This window comes from Taeniopygia guttata, chromosome 20 (assembly GCF_048771995.1).
Source record: "Taeniopygia guttata chromosome 20, bTaeGut7.mat, whole genome shotgun sequence".
NCBI classification, from domain to species: Eukaryota; Metazoa; Chordata; class Aves; order Passeriformes; family Estrildidae; genus Taeniopygia; species Taeniopygia guttata.
In genome coordinates this window covers 7,494,218-7,516,585 of record NC_133045.1, presented here as the reverse complement: position 1 = coordinate 7,516,585, position 22,368 = coordinate 7,494,218, and the positions used below count along the sequence as shown (strand labels likewise).

The window sequence follows — 22,368 nt, the reverse complement described above, 5'->3', positions numbered from 1 at the left end:
GCAGCACGAGGGGTGACACAGGCTCCATGAGTAGATGGCTGCCCCTTCTCTAAGAGGAGGGACCATGTGCACAAACATCAGATCATTTCCCTGGGAAAGAAAACTCACCAGTCCAGGTTCCTGATTGTCAGTTTGTAGGGCTCCTCTGGGACTGTCAGGGAAGCACAAGTATGAGGTGGAGGCAGTTTCTGTCTGGGACCCATCCTTTGATATTCGGATATTTTGCAATCAGTTGCCCGCTCAGGGCCACAGGACCGTGAGCACAAACATCGGCTGTTTTCCCAGGGAAAGAAAACTCACCAGTCCAGGTTCCTGATTGTCAGTTTGTAGGGCTCCTCTGGGAGTGTCAGGGCAGCACAAGAATGAGTTTGGGGCAGCTCCTGTCTGGGACTTATCCTTCGATGTTCAGAATTTTTGCAGTCAGCTGCCCGATTAGGCCCACAGGGGGTGAGTGGCTGTCCTGGGGCTGCAGAGACACGAGGGGATGTGGCAGCACTGTGGGTGTCCCAGCCACATGGGCCAATTGAGCTCTTGGGACTGTGGATGCTGTGGCTCATGGGAGCCCTGGAAATCCTGGGGGCTGCCCATGGACAGCACCAGGAGGCTCTGCTCCCCAAATGAGTCCTGTTGCTCTGTGGTCAGAGAAGTTTGCTTGGTGGAGCGGTTTTTGACGTGCCATATGAGCCCCAGGGGGAGCAGACTCCGAGTCCCTCTTCCCATCAGAGCAGCAAGGCAGGGAAAGACACCAGCCAGTGAGGACAGCCAGGCTGCAGGAGTGACAGGGCCATAGCAATGCTCACAGCAACGCTGGCAAACAGCAAGCTGATCTTCCCATTAGCCCTCATTAGCACGTGGCTGGAAGACAACACGAGTTTAAATTAAGAAGACATCACGATGGTCCCAACTGTGTTACCGCTGTGCTCAGGAAGAGCCCGACAGCTGCTGTTTAATACACCTTCACGATCTGTCAGGGCACACACAGGCTGCACTGCACAGCTCTGCCTCCTCACACTCATGCTTCTGCGTGGCTGCACACCCCACACTCAGACAGCACCTGCCTCTGCACATGCCCAGCGCCCTACACATGTGTGTGCAGGGGCAGCTCAGCCCTGCTGCCCAGGATGTGTCCCTGGGGCAGGAGGTGCTTCCTCCATCATCAGAACACCTTACTGTGGCTCCACGTGTGTCTGTGCTGGGCAATGGATGAGCCCCTGTATGCCTTTGTGTGTGGCCACGTCTCTTGCACTGTGCCCTCGTGAGCCCAGGGAGCCAGAAGGAGCCCGTGGATCTAAAGAACAGCCAGGGTCAGACTGATGGGTGGGAGCTGCCAGGGGGAACAGCATCAGTCTGGGGTTGCTGCTCCCAGCATGGCAAAGTGGGATATCAGCACTCCATATTTACACTGCACATCCCCAGCGTGATGCCTGCTAATGACTCCCACTGGTACGGGGGAGCTGGTGGCTGTCATGAGAAGGAAGGAAAGAAAAAATCTGTTAGTGGGCATGAAGGGAGCCAGAACCATGTGATGGGAGGTTTAGGGGGATGATGTTGAAGGTGTGAGCTTGGCCCTCTCCACAGGGATAGAGCAACCTGCTGATGTCCCCCATAGGTGTCCCACATGGGTGTCCCACATGAGTATCCCACAGAGGTAAACCTTCCCTGCAAGCTCATCTGCCAGCCCACAGCTCATGCCTGATGGCCTGCAGGAGCCCCAGGCAAGGATCACACTCACCCTTTGTGCCAGGACTTGCAGGAGGGCTGGAGGGGTCTGACTGGTGAACAGAATGGGTGGCAGGTACTACACCGTGGTGGGACTCACAGGGGACAGGAAGCCCCCACTAGTCATAGCCAGGGGAGTGAGGAAAGCTGTATTCAGGGATAGATTGTGCTTCCAAGGCCACAGTAGCAACAAGCACTCTCAGCCATGGATTGTGAATTTCCCACATTTAGTAGCCGTATTGGAAATGCATCTGAGTACATTAAACTATTTCAGATAGCATTAGGTGTGGTGGCCATGTGCTGGCACAGGGAGATCTGCAGGTGCTGCCCTGGGAAGCTCTGGAAACTTCAACAGATTGGGAAGTGATGGGCCCTGACAGCCAGGAACTGCTCCTGAGTCACTGGGATCACTGGGCTCCCCTACCCACGTGCCAGGTTCTCCTCACACATCCACACATGGCAGTGCCCCGGGCAGCAGGCAGGAAAAGCAAGGTCTGGAGCCCGATGGTCTGCACTCACCCCCCTGCAGGAGCAGCCCAGACCCCCAGCCCTGGGAGCACGGCCTGCCAACACAGCAGAGAAATCAGTGTGGGGACAAGTGTCAGGTGCCCCTTCATGTCTGAGATGGTGAGTGGGAGAAGGAGAGGTCATCTCCCCAGGCCGCCTCGCTGGAGGAGTAGAAAGTTGCAGCACAGAGCTCAGTGCAGACCTGCTGCCTCAATTATTTATAGGTACCATGGGTAGAACATGTTTTAATGACATTTGTGCTGGAGCTCAGCAGTGCGGACCCGCAGCGAGCCAAAAGGAATATGTCAGAGGCTTTATGGCCAGTAAAAGCAGCGTGTCAATCACAGTGGCATGCTCACCTCAGCCTGGATCTGCTCCCCCTGCCCTGCGGAGAGCCTGCCGTGATGGATTGATGGGCAAACCCACAGACACACCAGCATAAGTCACCGGGCCTTTTTTATAGGTAAATCACAAGTAATAAGCGTTCTCAGTAGAATTAGAATGACATCCTGGAAAATTATGCTCTGGTTTTACAGCGTATGATGGAAAGGCAACGGACTTTTTTGGAAGGGGATGCCTGTCCTACCATCAGGCAGCAATAGCTCGAGGCTGGTGTGGATGAAGCAAGCCTGGCTGGTGCAAACTTGAGCAGGAGATGAAAGAACAGACCTGGGGGTGTGATCTGCACTGCACTGCACAGCTCGGCACACAGGACTCACCCCAGGCCCCAGAGGCTCTGGGTGATGGCTGGGTGCTGCTGTGCATGGGCAGTGCTGTGTGCAGTCCTGGCTGGATGGGACAGCCTGGCAGGGAGCACGGCTGCCTCTGGATCCCAGTGATATCTGCAGTGAGAGGAAAGGCATGTGTCTCTGCCTAACCTTGTAATCTTGCAGCCAACTTTTCAGTGCAGCTGGTGGGCTAGGGGTCCACAGGCCAGGGCCCTGGCAGCCAGACCTGAAAGCAGATGAGATTCCAAATCAAGCCATCTGGACACAACAACACACTTCCCAGAGAAGAACCTAGGACACAGAGCTGTGATGCTGAAGCACCTCCAGCTCACCAGTATGTCTGACAGCATGCCTTGTGCTGGGATTTGAAGACAATTGGCCCTTGTGTCTTTTTGCTTTTCTGCTTGCAGAGTGTCATTTTCTTCAGAAAATGCTCTTTTGCAATTACTGTGAATTACACATGAAAAGCAAGCGACCACATATTGATTGGAGCCCAAGAAAAACACCAAAGCCATTTAGAGTAGATTAACTTTTTCTGGAAAACAGCTTCACAATTATTTAAAGAGATTAATCAGTTCATTTTAGGTCACTTATCATTGTTTCCATGGCCTAGCCTGGAATATTTTGTGGACAGAGCTGAGACCTTCTCAGGAGGAGGAAGGAGGGGTGCAAGCAGATGGTGATGCTCTCTGGGTCCCCGTGGGGACTGAACCCCAGCTGCCTCAAGGGAGGACATAGGGGAACCCTCCTCAGCCAACCCAAATACCTGCCTGCTCCATGCCAGGTGCAGCCAAAGAACAGGAGAGTAACATTCCTGGGATACATCCTGGGTCATCGCGTGTGCACCCTCACTCTCCTCCCGCTCCCCATGCCAGCATGCTGCAGGCAGAGCAGGCTCCTGCCCTCGAGTATTTCAAAGCATTTTTTAATTCAGGAAGAAAGAATTGAAGTCAAATAGCTCCTGTGGTGGAATACTTCCCAAATGTCAACACAATCTGTGCTACATTACGGGTAAATGTGATAATCTTAACGCCTGGCTTCTTAATGTCAGTGGCACTGAAGTCTGATGGATTGACAGACTGCCAGAATGACACGCAGTCATTGCTGATAAGGGCTCTCTCCGGGGAAATCACAGCTTTTTAAAGATGTTGGCAGCTACTAGCAAGTACCTTTTTATTTAAAAGGATTACAAGCATTGATTGCACTTCCTGTTTTCTTTTTATCACATTCCTGCACTAAGTGAAGCTTGTGCTGGGAGCTGAGCTTTTCAGACAATTATTCTGGAATAATGAAGGCGTGTCATGTTGCCTGTAATGAGTGTTTTCAATGCCTAATTTGCGTGCAGTGTGAAGGGATTTCAACAGCTGCCTGGCTCCTGGCTAAAGGTGAGTGACTCCTGACCGCGGCGGAGGCTGCCTGGGCTGGCTCTGCCGGGGTGGATGGCAACGCGTGCTTCCCCCAGCAGAAAACGGATTAAAACTCCACCAATTACCACGGCTAAAACACAAGCTAAGGGGATGTGTTGTGCTTAGAAATGGCTGGTGGCTGTTCCCCCAGTGAACAGCTGGACCAATTCATGCTCACCTGAGCAGCTCCTCCACAGCAGCGAAGGAGAGAGATGAAAAATGGATGTCTATAAACCTGCAGTGTAGCTGGACAGGGCAGTTAACAACCCTGAGCCACAAACACTTGCTGTCACTGACTACAGATGAGGGATGTCTGAGCATCACCTCCCAACCACAGCTGATGGGCACACACAGCAGCAGCACAGGCGGGTGGATGGTGAGACTCCCTGCACAGCCTAGGGGAGGCAAACACCAAGGCTCCTGCTTTCACCCTTTCTTGCTGCCCAATGTCATGCTGTTAAATGACAGTTTTGAGCCCTCACAACTGGGTTCCAGTGTTGGTGGGATGGGAAGGGCCATGGGAAAGCCAGGGCTGTGTGATTGTTGCGTGGGGAGCCCTGGTTGTGCTTTGCTGTTTATCCCAACTGCTTCAGATTCTGCCCACCCATGCTGGATTCAGCTTTGCAAAGCCCAAGGAACTTCCCTACAAATTTGAAGAACAGTCATACAATCGACACTCATCTGGAAAGGAATTGTGAGGCTGGAAAAAGCCCAGGCTGGGATGTGTGCGCGACAGATGACGGCCAGCCTGGCTGCTCAGCATGGCACCAGCATCCCGAGAGGGCACAGTCCCGCTGGCAGCAGGAACACCAGCTCTCCACCACACCACCCTGGCTGCTCAGACACTGAGGGGTGGTTTCAGCCCCACTGACTGCCCAGAAGCACAATTCCAGGGCCAAGTGAAATTCAATGATTTTGTTTCTCTCCAACTTCTCTGGCTGTGGTGATAGAGCTGTGACAGCTGCCTGGAAGCACAGCTCTGTTCCCACCAGTGAGAGGGGAGTGAGAACTGCTGCTGCCAAGCACAAAGCCAGGTCATCTCCAGATACTGGGAACACTCCTGGGATGGGCTGGGAGGCAGCAGAGCCACAGCAAGTCGAGAGCACAAACCAGAGTTCTGTGACAGCAGAGAGCCCTGACAAGACAGAGCTGCTGCCTGCACCAAGCCCAGGGCAGAGATGTGAAACACAGATTTTGCTGAGCAGGGAGAGTCTGATACCAACCCTGAAAGCTGCTCAAGGGCTGGGTAAATGAAAGGATGTAGAGGGCTGGGATATTAGCCGTGGTGGAGGTGGATAAAGGAGTCAGCTTTCTGGTGATAAAGCAGCTTCCTCTGAGGGAAAAGAAGGGATCACCTTCCAGAGCAAGATATTGCCAGTGGGAACGGGAGGTAGAGGCTGACACAGCCTTGCTACATTCAGTTACCAGAGACGGATTTTCCTCCTGGGGGTGAAGGTATCACTGCCCTTTTTTCACTTCCTTTTAATGATCCCAGCAGATCACATCCATCTTTTGCAAATACCTCTCTAGAGGAGGCCTGGACACCTTGCCTTCTGGAGCTTGCCATGGCTCAGTGCAGGCATTGGAGGTGACTGATGCAGCCTCCCTGTGCTGGGGAAGGAAAAGGGGCTGCAGCAGCCCATGGCTGATGGGACACAGCAGCACTAGCACTGCAGGACCTGTTCAGAATGTGACAGTGGCAAGTGCCACGGTCCAGCCACTGGTCACGTCCCATGTGGCGAGAAGCATCATCTGCAGAGCAGGACTGGCTTCCCCTGCTGCAGAAGGAGGAGGAGAGGGACCTGCTCTTACCCTGCAACGAGGCTGTTGTGCAACTGCTGGAGAGAGAGAAGCTGCTATAGAAAAATTTCCTCAGAAGGGGCTGTGTTGAGGAGGCATGGAGCTATTCAAACATCTTCACAGATGCTTCTGCAATCAAAGCTCTCAATAATCCTCCTCTTTTGTAGTGAAGGGTCTGGTTCTGACTGGCAATTTGTTGCTTTGAGCTCTCTCCATTTCCCCACAATATACAAGAAGCAAATCCTCCTGCACAGCGCAGGCTCACAGTCAATGCCAGGCACTTGTCACCTCCACTGCAATGAGCACAGTGACTGCAGACACCTCCTCCTCCTCCTCCTCAGTGTGGGGTTCCCAGAACACTCCAGATCCCGGCCTCTAGAATCTCAAAGTGTTTGGGTGCCTGACGTGGGACAGCAGGACTTGGAGAGCTGCAGCTGGATGAGAGTTCTTGTTGCCAATGAGCTGGGCTGGAAACTCAGGTACAAACACTCAGCTCTTTGCAAACAGCAACGGGCCAAGTGTCCAGACCTGCCAAAGCAGGTGGCTGTGACCACAGCACTGACTGATTTGCTGTGAGGGTGCAATTAATGGTACAATTAATGGTGATGCTGGCAGAAAGGTTTCCTCAAGGCTGGCAGCTGTTGAGGCACTCACTGTAAGTGTGAGAAGGAAAACTGCATGGTCGTTGAGGTCTGACAGCACACCTTGTGCCTCTGGAAAACCCTCCAGCCTCAAGACTTGCCCCTTCTGTCACACCCTCCCAGTAACTGCTGTCATCAAAGGTCACCAGATGCTTCTTCCATAACATTTAGTGAATAATCAAGGGAGCAGGATGGAGTGGAGGCAGGGAGATGGTGAAGGATAAGGAAACACTCAAAGACCTGGGGGAACAATAATCCTGTTTTGGAGCCAGGACTGCAAGATGCTGTTTAAATGACTGTTCCTTTATGGAGCAGTTCAAAGTCTGCCTGTTCTCTCTGCTGACCTACACTGAGGCCACCACTGAGCCTGGCCACGTCCCCTCTCTCTGTGCCTGCTCCATCCCTCCATGGTGTGCCACTGTCACACTGATGGGTGCTGGAGCATCTGCAGCCACCTCAGTGAGGCTTCCCAGGCCCAGGGAGTGTCATGCTTTGCCGTGAGCACCCTGATCTTTCCCCAGCCCCTGGTCATTAAGGAAACCACCAGCAATTGATTTAGCTGGGGTCAGGCCAGAATGTCATTTATTTGCACCGTTTCAATATTAAAACTGAGTTTGAAGGAGGGTTTTTTAGCTGCTGCCAGTAACTGAATACTGCTGTAACACACAGCATGACCAAATGAGAATGGGTCAGGTACCAAAGCTGTTGACAATGCTCAGCTGTACTGAATCCATCAAGAATTACAGAATCATACAATGGTTTGGGCTGCTCAAAGCACAACCCAACTTTCTCCTGAAAGGATGGAGAATACCAAGGGCATTTTTTTGCATTGTTCATTTTCATTTTTTTTCAAGTTCAGAGAGAAAAAATGACCCTTCTCTTGAAGAAGCTTTTTCTGATGAGCATTTCAATGAAAAATGGGAAGAAGCCAGAGATGCAGCATCCTGCCAGTGGGAACATGCTGCAGGGGTTGGCTGTGCCATGGCCCATCAGCTACCCAGCCCCTCCTGGAAGGCACCAAAGGGACCACAATGTCAGGGCAATATAAGGAAAAGAAAAAAGCCAAAAAGAAGCATGTAAGACTCAGGCTAGACGACAAGGAAATAATTTATTTCCAGATCCCAGAAAGACCTTGAAAAAAAAAAATAACAAGGGTGAGGAAATCAACCTTCTAAATTCATCTGGGTAGAGAAACAAAACCGAAGGGACTCCATCAGACACGGTGGCAGCTGCCAGCTCCTCCTGCGGGGTGGGCAGGGGGTGCGGGCACCGCGCGTTTACAGGGGGACAGAAACTAAAACGCAAGCGTGAGTGCATGCGCGGGGCACGGGCTGCTCAGGGATGGGGGTGCTAAACACGTACCCTGTCAGAGCCCATCTCCTAGGACAGAGCCCTGCTATTGCACAACACTTGGCTAGAGGAAGGGCCAGTGCCGGAGGGGCTCGGGCACAGCTCTGCAGCCCAGAGGGAAAACACAAACACATTCCTGAGGAAAGAGAGGGATTTCTCTGTTCTCCTGCTTGGAGGTGCAGGGTGTCGCGTGCTTGAGACGGCGTGGCCAGAGCTGGCACTCGAGGGCCCTGCTGCCTCCCCAGCATCATCACAGTGAACCAGCAGCACGCTGGGCACAGGTGCCACCACAGCACCATCGCCTCCTCGGAGGGACCAGAGAGGCCCTGAGGGGCTCCTGGTCCCAGTATGAGCCACGCTGGGGCTCTGCACAGGGCCATGGTGGCAGTGGCAGGAGCAGCTGAGGGCAGGCACTGTGGCAAAGCCAGGTCCTGCTCCTCTCTGCTGCCAGGTCTCGTGCTGCAGCCAAAGGACCAACGCCAGCAGCCGGGAAGCAACACACAGAAAAAAAATGGACACGCATGTACATTTACAGTTAAACCTTCTCCAAAGGGAGAAAACAGTGTCTGTGCTTCAACTAAAAGGACAAACCCAATGACAAGCCCAGGATGTGTCAGGCCTTGGGAGACCATATCAGTTACCTATCAGTGATAGAACTGATTTTTTCCCAACATGAACAGATAAGGAGCTGCACCCGCCAGGATGGCCTGAGGTGCTGTGCAAGGACATCACTCTACAGGCTGTTCAGTTTTCCCTGTGGTAGTTGGCAGGCTGGGAAGGCAGTGGGCACCCAGTGCTTTCCTCCAGCATCACCTGCAGCCTAAGGAGCACTGGCACATCCCACTGGCATCTTCCTCACCTGCCTCCCAAACCCAGGAATTACATGCAAAAGCAGTCCTGCTGGGAGCTCATGCTGGTTTGCTGCAGGATACTGTGCTGGGGTGGGGACACCCTGGGTATCCTGAGGTGTCACAGATGTGCTGCCCAACCTGCATCCAGCTCAGCCCCAGAGCTGTGCCAGCAGGTTCTGGCCTCACACACATCTCCTGGGGATGGCTGTTCTGTTGCTAATGGTGATGCTCTGCTGTCAGCTGGGTGCAAGCAGGAATTATTCTTCCCAGCCAGGGGCTGGGGTTCTCCTGCACCCTGCAGCAAGGTCCTGCATGGAATGCAGCTCTTCCCCAGCCACTGTGGGTCAGGGAGCACTGACGTCCTGCCTGCTGTCCTGTGCAGCTCACACCATTTGGTGACAACCAGCGCCTGGCTGGGAGCCCTGCAAACGCCAAGTCCTGTGTGAGGGGCTGGCGGAGCCCAGCTGGGGGTGCTGCTCTGTGCCCCTCCGATGGCCCTCCCCAGCACTGCAGCTGCTCTGGCCCAGGCCACAGCATCTGCCTCGGTGACAGGTGGGACATCCCTGTCTGCCACTGGGGCTGCGGGGCACACCGGGACTTCACAGACCGGTGTGAAAAACCCAGCACTCTGCTGTGCAGGGAGGGTTTGGGATCCCCTTCACATCACCAGCACCTCCGCGATCACAAGACAGGGGCGAAGTGATTGCAGCACGGAAGGGAAACCTGGTTTGAGGTGAGCAGCCACCCTGCAGGATGTGATCCCAGCATGGCACCCTCCCTCCAACACCGTGCACGCAACCGGGGGCTACTGACAGCCCCAGAGGGAGCAGCGAGAAGGAAGACTTCAAAAAGCAAGTAAACTTAGGGGAAAATCTGAACAGAAGTTAAAAGCTTGTTTCCCTCAGCAAGGAAAGCTCTTAAAGAAATCAAAGCTCTTTAAATGCTCTGACTCAAGTGACAAAAACAATTTAGACAACAAAAGGCTCCCGGTTTGCTCTTCCTCTCCTGGATGGGGATCACCGAACAGATCTATTTAAATGATAATTTGTGGGGGAGAAACCCTCTCCAAACCCTCTCGAATTAGATTTTCTCCTTCTTAAGTCAATGCGTAGTGCTTTAATGGAGACTGGCTTTGAGGAGATGAGGACACCCCGGTGGCTCCTCCGGGCTCCCCAGGCGGGTGTGGAGCCCAGCCGAGCCGAAAGCAGCAGCAGAGGAGCAGTGGGGTGCACACGATCCCCGTGTGGCCCCTCACACCCGGAGCCCCGGTCCCGGAGGGACAGCTAGGACTCCTCGCTGTCCTCGTCACCCCTGCGCCCCGCGTACAGCGCTGCCAGCTGCCGGAATCGTGGCCCCCAGCCCCCCAGGTAGGAGAAGTCCTGCTCCGAGCCGCTGGACCAGGTGTTGATGGAGCTCAGGGAGGGCACTGGGGAGTCCGAGCCCTCGAAGGCATAGGTCTGGAAAGAGTCATAGGGCGGCACAGAGAGGTCCTCATCCGCCTGCTCCACCTTCCTGCAGATGTAGTCTCTGAACACAGAGAAGTCCAGGTCTGGGCTCTGCACCCACTGTGGGAGGGCGTGGAGCTCGGAGGCTGGGTTTCTGCCTGGGCCCCCCTCTCCTGGCCCCCCACCTCCATCACCGGCTTTGATCTCACTGAAGTCGTAGAGGCTGCGCAGGGCTGACATGTCATAGGCCTCTGTGTCCTGCTCACCACCTCCTTCGTCGTTGTATTTGATGACATTGTCCCTCATGTCCTCGTCATCCTCAGAGGTCAGGTGGCTTTTGTGGTGCCGCTTCAGCGTGAGGATCAGAAGGACGAGCACTGGGGAAGGAAGAGACAGTCAGATGGACACAGAGTTTCAGGATGCTGTGCTCCTGCGGGGTGAGGATGACCCCTGCTCGGTGGCAGGGGGAGGCACAGCACCCCTGGCACAGGGAGCCCTGCTGGGAGGTCAGACAGCTCCCACCAGCCAGGCTCATCAAGCAGCAGCCCTGCTCTGTACTGCCTTGAAGAGAGGTTTGCCTGGGCTCCAGGGCAGCCCAGGAGCTTCCTTTGCCATGCAGCACAACCACCGAGACAGGAGGGAGCAATGGATAAACACACAGCTGGACAGACAAGCGGATGGGCTGTGCAGATGATGAGCAGGAAAAGGGGGTGCGTGATTCACGGTAGCAGCCGAATATTGTCTGGGTGAATGTGGAGCAGATGGCACAGAGCCTGAGCAGCGAGCCACAGCTGTGTCCTGGATCATCATCCATTCAGCCCATCACCTTTAAAGCACTAATGTGCACTTTATTTGTCTGGGCAATTAGGCAGAAATTTGTTTGCATTGCGTTGGATAATGAAACCAGTGTAAAGTGCACCCTGTGGGAAAGGGTCTTCTGCACGGAGATGCAGCAGGAGACAGGGAGTGGAGCCATGCCAAGGAGACCTCACCAAGCGATGTGCTGCCTCCCACAGCTGTCTGGACAGCCCTTGGAGCCAGCCAGGAGCCAGCTCTGGGGTCAGAGAGGGCTTTCAGCAGCTGCATCCATCAACTGTCCTGTGCTAAACCTGAGGGCACTGCAACATCCCTCGTTCAGAGCCCCTTCCCACATGCACACAAGCACCCACTCCCCATGCCCAGCAAAGCTTGTGCCAGTGTGCCAGGGGCAGGCAGCAGCATTCCCAGAGTCCTGACCTAGGCAGCACTCTGGTTTGACCACAGCCCAGCTCTGCATCCTGCCCACACACTCACACACGCTCTAACACTAACCTTTTGAGGTAAGAGCACACCTGTGTGCCCCACACCCACCAGCCCTGCCCACACACTGGGATCACACAGCCCCATCTGCAGTGAGGTGCCTGCGGTGGGCACAGCATGGCAGCTGGCAAGCAGCCCGTGGCTCCTGCCTGTCCAGGCAGGGAGCGAGCCAGCAGCTCTCCAGGCTCTGCTGGGCAGCACCATGCCTGCCTGGCACAGGGAACTCTTCTCTGGCTGCCTTGTGGAGCCCAGCACACATGAGCTGTGGCAAACACAGCAGGGCTGAGTTTCCTGCCCCCATGCTGCAGCTACCAGGGAGGAGACAGATGCAGAGAAGGCTGCTCCGTGCTCACAGCTCCGTGCTCACAGCTCTGTGCCCGCAGCACCTCTGCACACATTCACGTGATGCTGATGGAGAGGAGCTGGCACAGGACAGGGAGGACTCGGGGGACGGGCAGGCACTCACCAACCAGAATGAGGACACAGACCAGCAGCGCGATGAGGGCGCCGGGGCTCAGCGTGGCTGACACGACGTAGGCTGTGCTGTTGCAGGACTGGATGGCCCCACTGCTGTCACAGCCACACACACGGATGGTCAGAGTCCCTGTGCTGCTCAGGGCTGGGGGCCCGCTGTCCACCACCAGGATGGGGAGCAGGTACACATCCTGCTCCTGGCGGTTGAAGCCCACTCTCTGTGTGTGCACCGCTGCCGTGTTGTCTGCAGGGAACAAGCAAAACCACAGCAAAGTCACCTCCACATCACAGCCTGCAGCGCCTGCCAGGAGCTCCTCCATGCTCTGGATGAACAGCAGCTACTCCTGCCCCACCTCCAGCAGCTACCCTGAGAGAGCCTCGGGCCTTCCCCTCCTCCATCACAAGGACCCAGATCACTGCAGAACCCCTGTACCTGAACATGGGCAGCTCCACTCCTGCACTTTCCCCTTTGCCAGCAGCACCTCAGGGCCAGCCTGGCACCTCCTTTGTCATTACACCTGGGAGTGAGCCTGGCACAGGAGCAGCAGCACATGAGTGCCTGAACCATGCTGACAAACAACGCAGGCGGCACAGAGAGAGGGGGAAAACTTCCAAAAGACCCTCTGAGAGTGGCACAGAGTCAGGATAAAAATCAATTGCTGACATGTACACAAGAACAGACAGGGTCTGCAGGTGGCACTGAGACTGCAAGAGCAGACACTGCTTCTTCCAAAGCCAAAAGCCATGAGTGAATGGTCCTGCCTCAGCCGGAGGGCCAGATAACCCTGTAATCCTCTGTAACTCCTGAAGGAGTAGGCAGAGCTTCTTCCAAGCCTCCCAGCCAAGTCAGGCAACCTCCTCCCCATCTGCTTACACCCTGCTGCTTCAGGGGCTCAGCTGGCACAGCACAACTCGTTAAGATCCCATTAACACAGCCACTTCACGGGACCCTCCAGGGTCCTGGTGCCAGCAATGAACCCAAGGAGCAGCTGCTGCCAACCAGGAGCAGGGAGGGAGGGCAGGGACAGGGCCTGACACTGGGACTGACTCCCTGCTCAGGGGTGCTGCAGGCTGCCAGGCAGCAGCAGCGTGGGCAGGGTGAGGCTGAGCAGCAGGTGACAATTGGAGGCAGGTGTCACAAAGCCACTGCCCACTGTCTGCAACCTTTATCTAATAAACCATGGATTGGCCCACTCACAGCAAGGTGCTGCTGTCTGCAGACTCTGCTTATCAGACCTGATTTATGCCAGACCATCTCCTTTCTCTATGAATTAGCTCTTCCATTGGGAAAGACATGTACTGTAACATGGCCCTTGGGCTGCTGCCATCACGGAAATTGCTGTATGGATTGGGTGCTGCATGAGAGCACACAGGGCATGGTGGGGACAGGAGGTGGGCCGGGGTGGAAAATCTGCTGGTCAGCCAGGAAGCAGATCCCAGAGATTCTGTGTGGCAGCCAGGGCACCGCAGAGCACAGATTCCTGTCCTGTGGGACACCTGCCACTGTAGCTGAGACTCCTGGAGCAGCATGCAGCAGCAGCACCATGGCAACTGGGTGCAGGTGTCAGGAGGAACAGGGGAGCACTGGCCCCTGGGTGCAAGGAGGCTGAACCAAGTGTGGTGGCAGCAACATCTCAGAGCTGCTGGTGGCCCACCAAGGAAAAAAAGCAATTTGTTATGCTAATAGTTCGCACAAAGGTAATGAGATCTCATTTGGTGGTGGTCCCCCCTCCTTGCTGCAGTGTAGCAGAGGGATATAAATAACATTAATGGCACTATCTCAGCAAGAGACCAGGACTAACTCCTAGCCAGCCCAGGTAAAAGTAAGCCTCAGACACCTGGATCAAGTGGAGATATAACCATGGACAAAAAGGACAGATGAAAGTGCTGGAAGAGAGCAAGGCTCTGGCCACAGCCCAGGAAGGTCACCTTTGCTGTCACTGTCACACCAGCCAGGTCACCAGCCTGGGGCTGGGGTCAGATCCTGGCTCAGAGGATCCCTGAGCACACAGCCCTGCAGCTCAGCCCAACCATCACACAGGGCTGAGGGAACACAGTGCTTGGGAACTCCCCCAGCTGCTCTTTGGCACTGTGTAAACACAGGGGTAGCACCAAAGCTCTCTGGAAATGCAGCAGGAGGCTGGCAACTCCCTTCTGTTTACAGCCAGCTCCAGCTCCTGTTAGGGACCTGCGACAAGGCATGCTGTATTTTTAGAAACAGTCTCTAGAAACCAAGGGGAACTACACATGCAAGTGGCAGAGGGGCAGGCACCAACCTCAGCTCAGCCCAGACAGTTTAGGCAGCCTGGCACCACTGAAAAAGAAATATTGCCACCCACCAAGTCAAAATAAAAAATGAGGTACTTAAATTTAACAGCAGCATGACAGACAGGTCTGCTCAGAGAAACCTCGCCTCAGGAAGGGGCCGTGACCCAAAACTTGATGCAAGGGAGTAACAAAAATCACAACTACAAACACTGCTTTAAACATCATGAAACTATATTTTATCTCCTGAACAGGGTGGCAGGAGATAAAATCCCAGGAGGGAGATGCACAGAAATGTCTCATGCACACTGATGAAACTGCTCACCAAGGCTCGACAGCCAGAGCCCAGCCTGGCAGGGACCACCTGCCTCTGGCACTGAAATGGCTCCTCCACCTGCCCACCACCACCATGAACTCTTCTCTGTTGGGTGTTTGCACCCCTTACTCACAAACCTCTGTGTTCCCCTCTGAGATACTCCAAAAAAAGTGCTCTGCCATACGATTGTAATCCTTTTGATCACAGATCTGGGAAAATTTTGCCTAGATCTTGGAATGTATATCCTGTAAAATGCATCCAAAGCAAGCTCCTACAAAACTATTGTCATTTCTCTTGGTGCAGTTGTTTCTTTACACGTAGCTGACCCACAGCAGCTGCTCTGGGATGTGTCTTGGTGCAGATTTGTTTGCATTGGCACAGCCCAGGCAGCCCTGGCCCCACAGCCCTCATGTCTCTTCCTCCGCAGCAGCTTCCTGCCAAATCCATTTCTGGGGTGATGAGCTGAGGAGCAGTGCTGCTGAGGAGCAGCACTGGAATGTGAGCAGACGTTAATCCACAGCTTTCCTGCACAGACAAGGCTGGGTCTCCACACTTGGTTTCCTGCCCAGTCCCCACAAAGCTGCACCTTCTGCTGCGGCTGTGCTGAGTGTCCTCTGATGCCCCAACCAAACCTTTACTATCACTGCTTTCTTGCTGCACAAATTGACATTTTCTTCATAGGTTTCCACTGTCACCCTCTCTCTGATCACGCAGTGACATTATCCTGTGTTACATCACATCACCTTGTGTGACAGGGCAGGAGATGGCCCCTCTGTCCACCTGAGGAGCAGGACACTGGACAGGGCAGGAACTGACATGAGCTGAACACACAGGGAGTCATCAATACTGCCCTAAGAGGAAAGTTTGGGAAGTCAATATACTCTGGTGGTAGCCTAATGTCACTAGGAATAATAAAATAATTAAGTCCCCAGATTCCCCCTCCAAAGAGGCTCTTGGCAGCCTTGAAGACAGAACTAATAAATCCTTCTCATAACTCAATCTCAAACAGTGCTAGCAGAGCAGGAGGGATTTTGATGTCCCTTCCCTCTCCCACACTCACAGGGCCCTGTGAGCATCCACCTTCCCCTTCTCCAGCAGATGCTCTGCTGCACCAGAGCCTGGGAACACCGGGAGGAGCAGCAGCACCCGGCTGGGCCTGCAGGCACACTGCTGCCAGAGCTGCCCGAGGGAGCAGACCTCCTCCAGCACCTGGTGGTGCAGCTGATAGAAGAAACATCCTGTTTTTCCTTTCTGCCTCTTCCTTCTCTTGAGTTCTCTGGGTACCAGGCCACAGCACCACTGCTGCTCCTTTGCTGTTTGCTCAGCCCCAAGGAGGTTTGATGCTCTTTTACACACACACCCCAACCCTGCCCCAGTCAAACGAGCATCTGAGCTGCTTGTGCTGAGAGGGGCATCCCTGCAGGGCTCCAGGAGGCTTCCTCTATCCTCAGGCAATCCTCAAATCCTAACATTTTGCTTTTGATTGTAAGGATTTTCAGATCTTCTATCACCCATTACACGCTCTTAATGAGACCTGCAGAGAGTTTAGACATCTGCTTGCAGAGCCCTTGAGCCCTGGAGTCAGAAGCTCCATGTGTCACTCCATACTACCTAGCACTCCTTCCAGGTTGCCGGGCAAGGATGCTTTCTACCATCCCTTCCAACACAATTAGCACTTCTTGGAGAACATGATTTCAGGCTTTAATTGCCTTTGATCCTGCTGTAATCAATTTTATTAGGCCAGAAAGACCCAGCAAAAGGTGAGTTAGGAAACAGAGGATGGCGAATGCCTTTGGAATGGCACCAGCTGGATCTTAACATGGTCAGCTTCTCTAAATCCATCTCTTTAGTCACTCCATATGATGGGCATCTTCCTCCTGGATGCTTGCTGTTGTTACCACAGGTGACATTTATTCCTTGTCTGATGAATCAGGAAGTGTGTGAGCACTCCCTCAGACAGAGCAAAAGCACGGAAAGAGAGGCACCAACAGGCAATGTGCTGTTTCCAACAGCCCAACTCTTCCAACCACCTGTAGCTCAGCTATGTGGTCGCCTGCAGAGACACCTTTGGTTTTTGCATCTCCAACCCGGAGCCAGCACAGCTCTGTGTGCTACACCCAGGACTCCTGGAGGGAGCCCCAACAGTGCTGGCAGGTCACAGCCCCCCAGGCTGCCCCCCAGCAGCCCCACCATGCCAGCTGCTCCTGCCCTGCCCCACTGCTCCAGGAGCGCTCCCGAGCGGGTTCTGGTCCCCACTCTGCTGAGAACAGTCACTCCCTGAGGTGGCTTTCTGGTGACACAGAGGAGCCAAGTGAAGTAGGTGCAAAGCAGAAGAGAGGATTTAAGCAAAGGCTTAGAGAATCCATCTGTGCTGACATCCATCAGTGTCACTCCTTGGCTGCAAAAGCAATATTTATAAATCATGTTTCAAAACTGGCTACAAATTTGTACAAAGAAACAGATGGGCTGGTGGTAGCAGTTTGTCACCACTGATATTTGCACGGGGGAGTAGAGACAAGTGCAAGAGGGGTGAATGCAGGAGAGGGAAGCAATGGGGATGCAAGGGAGGATGCAGCAAGGACACCTACGAGAGTAGGGGCAAAGGTGAGTGTACCCAGGGCAGTTGATGGACTGGAGAAGGGGGCAGAAATCAAAGGGATGGAGATGGCACCAAGGCACCCCGTTAGAAATGAGGGGTGCCTCCATCTGCCACAGGCAGCCACCTCCGCTTGCTGTGGAAGACAGCACTGCTCAGCAATTGGGAGGGTCTCCAAACACTCTGGGAATAACCCTGCAGCAACAACATTTGTTTTCCCAAGAGCAGGAGGCGGGAGGTGATGCCAGCTTTTACTCATTTTATGCAGTGTTACACCACACAAAAAGCTCCAGGGATCGTTTAGCACAAAGAGTTACCCCGTGCCACAAGAGCCTCATGCCACTCAAGAGAGCAGCAGCTCTGGAGGAGATGGTGGCACACGTGTCCTGCATCTACTGCAAAGCCAGCTCTTGGGCCACTGCTGGCAGACCCCCACACAGAGCCAGGGAGCCAAGCAGCCCTTGCTAAGCCCCATACAGCCCCAGCCATGTGCCCTGCCAGACGAGCAGAACAGCGGTGGTGGCTCTGGGATGGCAACTGGCCATGGCAGGCACCCTGGCCCAGAGCTCGGAGCCTCATGAGGGTCTGGGCAGGGATGGACACCGGCTGTAGCTCAGTGTGTTCAAGCACATTTTCATAAGGCTTTTCAAAGAAAGTGAGGGAAGTTAATCGCTGGGTGTGGGGCAAAATCTTGCTGAGGATTAAAGCCTGTTTACATGATAAGAATCAAAGGTCTTCTGAGCAGCTGCCCTTAAGCAGAGAGGGAGGGACTCAGGTCAGGGACAGCTGTGCTACTCAGGACACAAAGCAATATCCAGCTGTGCTGCCATCACATCTGAAGCTTTTCCATTTTGACTATCCCTAATAATGCTGAACCAAACTGAGCAAGCAGGATCTTACGTCAGCAGAAGGCTCCTATGATAAGCTCAGAACAAACTAAACCAGGCTTTTGACAGATAAAGCTGCAAAAGCAGAGAAAGAGAATGGTTTTAAAAGAAAACCCAACCAAAACCAAAGAAGAATTTCAATGTGGTCTTCTGGGCCCTGTGGCAAGCACATGGACATGTGGGTGGAGGAGGTCCCAGTATCTACAGGGGACCCTGCTGTACCTGTTGCTACAATCAGGACCTAAATTCACCCTAAACACCAACCAAAAATAGGAAGCATACTGATAACTATTTCTCTGGATTGTTACTGTCTACACAAACGCAGCCTGACCTGACAGCTTGCAAAATCCAACAGCTGCCAGGCTCAGCCAGCAGAACCTGCATGGCACCCCATCATTCACAGCAGCATCGAGTCACCCAGGATGAGCTGCTAAGCTCAGGGATGCAGAGAACCCCAGAGCTGCCCAGAGGAACAGACAGGCTCTGCCTAGCTGCCTGTCCTAAAGGAGAGAATGAGCCCCAGGAAACAGAGGAACTGCACCTCAGAGCCACCACCTCACAGGGAATAAGGCTGTGCAGGCTGTGTCCCAGAGAACCCACCATGGCTGTGGGCTGGCTACAGCATGGCCCCACTGCCTCCCAGGGCTCTGGAGCTGTTCCCATTTGTCAGGGGCACAGGGCTGGCCAACACATAGCAGCCCCAAGATGACCCATGCTCCAGGATTTACTTTGGAGAGGAATAAATCATAACGCTCAAAATGGGAGCGTGTTCATCTATAAATCCACATCATCTCCTTGCCTAGAGGCAGGTTGGAGATTTCCCATCAAGAAAAGGACTGAGAGCCCTGAAAATACCAAAGGCTTAACCAGACAGCATGAGAGGAGCTTTGTAGCTGCTTGCAGTGAGGAATAAAACTGGCAGAGCCTCCTTGAGGAAATCCAAGCTGTTAGCTTGATCAGTGCCACCATTTCAGGTTGACAAGAAGCTCTGCACCATGCCTAAAGCACCCAGAGCTGGCACAGAGGGACCATAACCCACCTCCTTGTCCATGGCCAGAGGTGCTGCTCAGCCTGAAGGATGCTGGGCCAAGGGTACAGCAGGACTTACCCTGGATATCCAGCAAAGAGAAATGGTGGTTGTTGGTGGCTTCAGGTGCCAGCGTGAAGTAGAAACGGTGGCCGCTCTGAGGCTCATCCCGGTCCACAACGCTGATTGTCTGGATCAGCTGTGGGGAGAAGGCAGAGGTGAGCACCAGAGCTGCTCCCACAACCTCTCCCCGGGTCCCACGTGCAGGGTCCAGCCAGCAGCATCACCAGCTGCAGCCAGAGTGGGATGAGCCTTCAGCCCTGTACCAGGGCTCAGTGGGACCAGCCGAGCGACTCTCACTGTGACAGGGGCTGCACAGGAAGACTCTCAGGCAGCAGGGGACAGATGGGCAAGCTGGCACTAGTCCAGAGTGCTGCCTGCAGCCCAGGACCAGGACTGTGGGGTCTCTCACTACCTGGCCTGGCTTGGCATCCTCACACACAGCAGCTTCATAGGGGGTAGCAAGCTCAGGTGGATTGTCATTGACGTCCAGGATTCGGATACGGAGAGAGGCCCTCGACACCTGGGAGTGGTTATCTGAAACAGAAAGAGAAGCAGAGCTTCAAGACAAAGGATCAGCTGCTGCTATCAGGGAGCAAACCTCTCATCCCCATCTGCCCAGAGGCCATCGTGGCTGCTGCCAGTACTGCACCTCTGCCTGCCTGTGGCACAGCATGTCTACAGGACAGCAGCACCTGCAGAGCATGCTTCAGCCTCACTGCACCCTGCAAAAGAAGCCCAGTCACTGGGCTGTGTGCCAAGGACTCCTGAAACACCACCTGATCTACCCCTGGAAAACTAGAGCAGCCCAAAGCTAGTCCCAGCTATAAGGGTCAGGATCTGTGCTGCAGCAAAACAGCACCAAGATGGGACGGAAAACTTGGATGTGAGACCCCCCTCTGACCCGGATCCTGATCCATAGGTGCTTGAGACTGGCAGCAACATCTGAGAGCCATCAGTTGGAGCTGGGATGTGAAACAGCTGCATCAGCTAAGGGCACAGCTTGGTGGTGAGATCTGTCTGTCCACCTCTGCTGTGCCCAGGTGACCCAGGGTCAAATGTGCCCCACTGAGGCATGAGCCTCCTGCCCAGGGACTCAGGTCTCTTATGCTGACTCTGGGTTTTTATTGCCATTGCAGCCCAAAGTTAAACACAGCCCCATCCATCAGCTGGCATGAGGGGGTCACGCAGTAAGACTGAGGGCAGCCCTCTCTCCCTGGCACTCACCAGCCCAGCCTCACACAGCCAGTGGTCCTGGGGACCCCCTCCCTTGGGGCTCACTCTGCACGTGGGATGGGGCAGCATTTACACCTCCACTCACTGCAGCGTCACTGAGCTGCAAACACTGCTGAGGGACACTGAGCCTGTGCCACAGGATTATAAATCACTCTGGAGGGCCTGATGTTTGCTGAAGCACCTCATATATCTCCAGAAATGAGAACTCCCTCTTACTCCATCTCCTTTGTTTTACCCAGAGGCTGCACCTGTGACAGAACTAATGCTTCTTTCCACGCTCAGGCAGGAGTTCTGCTACCTGTTTGTCTATAACATTAATACTGGCCCCAACAGATCAGGTGGGGGAGGACCCAGGGGAGAGGAGATTTAGCGCTGCTCCATAATTAGCCAGGAATCTAAGCCCCCTCCCCAGAGCTGCCTTCACCCGGTTCTCACGTTATCACTCCCTCTCACCCAGACCAGCTGCTCTGGTGATTAGATAGTTGTTTTTGGGGGAGGGAGGCTGAAGTCGTGACTAAAAGCCTAGAACTATGTGTTATTTTAAAAGGCATATTGGTGCAGTGAAATTGCTTGCAGGAAGAGAGAAAGGGGGAGGCAGCGGGGTGAGAAGGGAGCCTGGGGAGGCGGCGGGGTGTGTGCTTGATGCCCACAAATGAGCAGGAAGAAAAAGGGTTCAGTTCCTGCAAGAAGGAGGATGGCAGCGTTTCATCACCCCCTCTTCAACCCACAAGGAAGACAGATAACCATTCCTGCTGCTCAGCTCTGGAGCAGGCTGAGATTGCTGTGAGAAGGATGAGGAAAGGCAGAAAGAGAGGAGAGGAAGTAGAGCCTGAAAGGAGGAAGAATCCAGGACCCCAGCTCTTCCCCTTCCTAACTGTAACCCAGAGGAAGAGCTCCTCCTCCCTTAGTGCCCCACAGCGTGGGAGCCAGCTGCAAGCAGGAACCCATCCCAGCACTGCCCAACCCTCCCCAGGAGCTGCTGGGATGTGCGTGCCAGCTCTGGACATCCAGGTGATCCTGAGCAAAGCAGCTTCTCTTGGAAACCACCCCCCCAGCCCCTGAGGAGGGATGTGATCAGTGTGTTCAGAGCCAGGCAGAAGCACAGGGCCCAGCTCCAGCCGTGGCTGCCAGGAGCGGGGTCACATCCCTGCCTCAGCACAGAGCTGGGGACCTGCACCGACCCCTCCCGAGCCAGGGCTCACGTCCTGCTTCCCTGGGCACAGCTCTGAGACAGTGACCTTTCTAAATGCACCCTGTCATACAAAAACTCTTCTTCTGCCCTTCCAAAACTGCTGAAGCCTGAGGCTCATGCTCACTCCTGGCTCAGTGACAGGGTCAAAATTTGACGTGTCCAGGAACATCAAGGTTAGAAAGGCAACTGCTGCACTCTTGTCTACCTTTCCAGTGAGGCACACATTAGCTTCTTTTTATTTTGGCTGTACAATGTATATTTGAAGGTTTCTCAATGCCTTATCAACTTTCCTCATCCTTTGAGCCAGTACCTGTATTTATGGGTGGAAAGAATGGAAAATGGTTGGATGTATTTGAAAGAAGTTATCTTCAAAACATCTGAAATATGTTTTTTGTAACATATTAATAGTAGCATAAACTGATATTTTGATGGTCAGAAGGGTGATTGAGATTGCTGGAGCATATCTGTGCTGAAAGGCACAAAGCACTCAACTAACACAGGATTCACATCTGCAAGGTCAGAAACTCTGGCCTGTGCTTTTTCTACCTGTGTGCACGCACCCAAAATGC

At 54.0% G+C, this 22,368-nt stretch overlaps 1 protein-coding gene across 1 annotated transcript in view; it reads right to left on the bottom strand.

The window, feature by feature from the left end:
- Positions 1-7,890: 7,890 nt before the first annotated feature.
- The window catches only part of CDH22 (cadherin 22), a 52,113-nt gene continuing 37,635 nt past the window's right edge, over positions 7,891-22,368 (bottom strand). Inside the window, exons 8-11 of the mRNA XM_072916999.1 lie at positions 19,787-19,908; positions 19,393-19,510; positions 12,213-12,464; positions 7,891-10,824 (exon numbers count right to left, since the gene is read on the bottom strand). Coding sequence (XP_072773100.1) covers positions 10,286-10,824; positions 12,213-12,464; positions 19,393-19,510; positions 19,787-19,908 — 1,031 coding nt within the window. The 3' untranslated portion in view covers positions 7,891-10,285. The remainder of the gene's footprint in view (positions 10,825-12,212; positions 12,465-19,392; positions 19,511-19,786; positions 19,909-22,368) is intronic.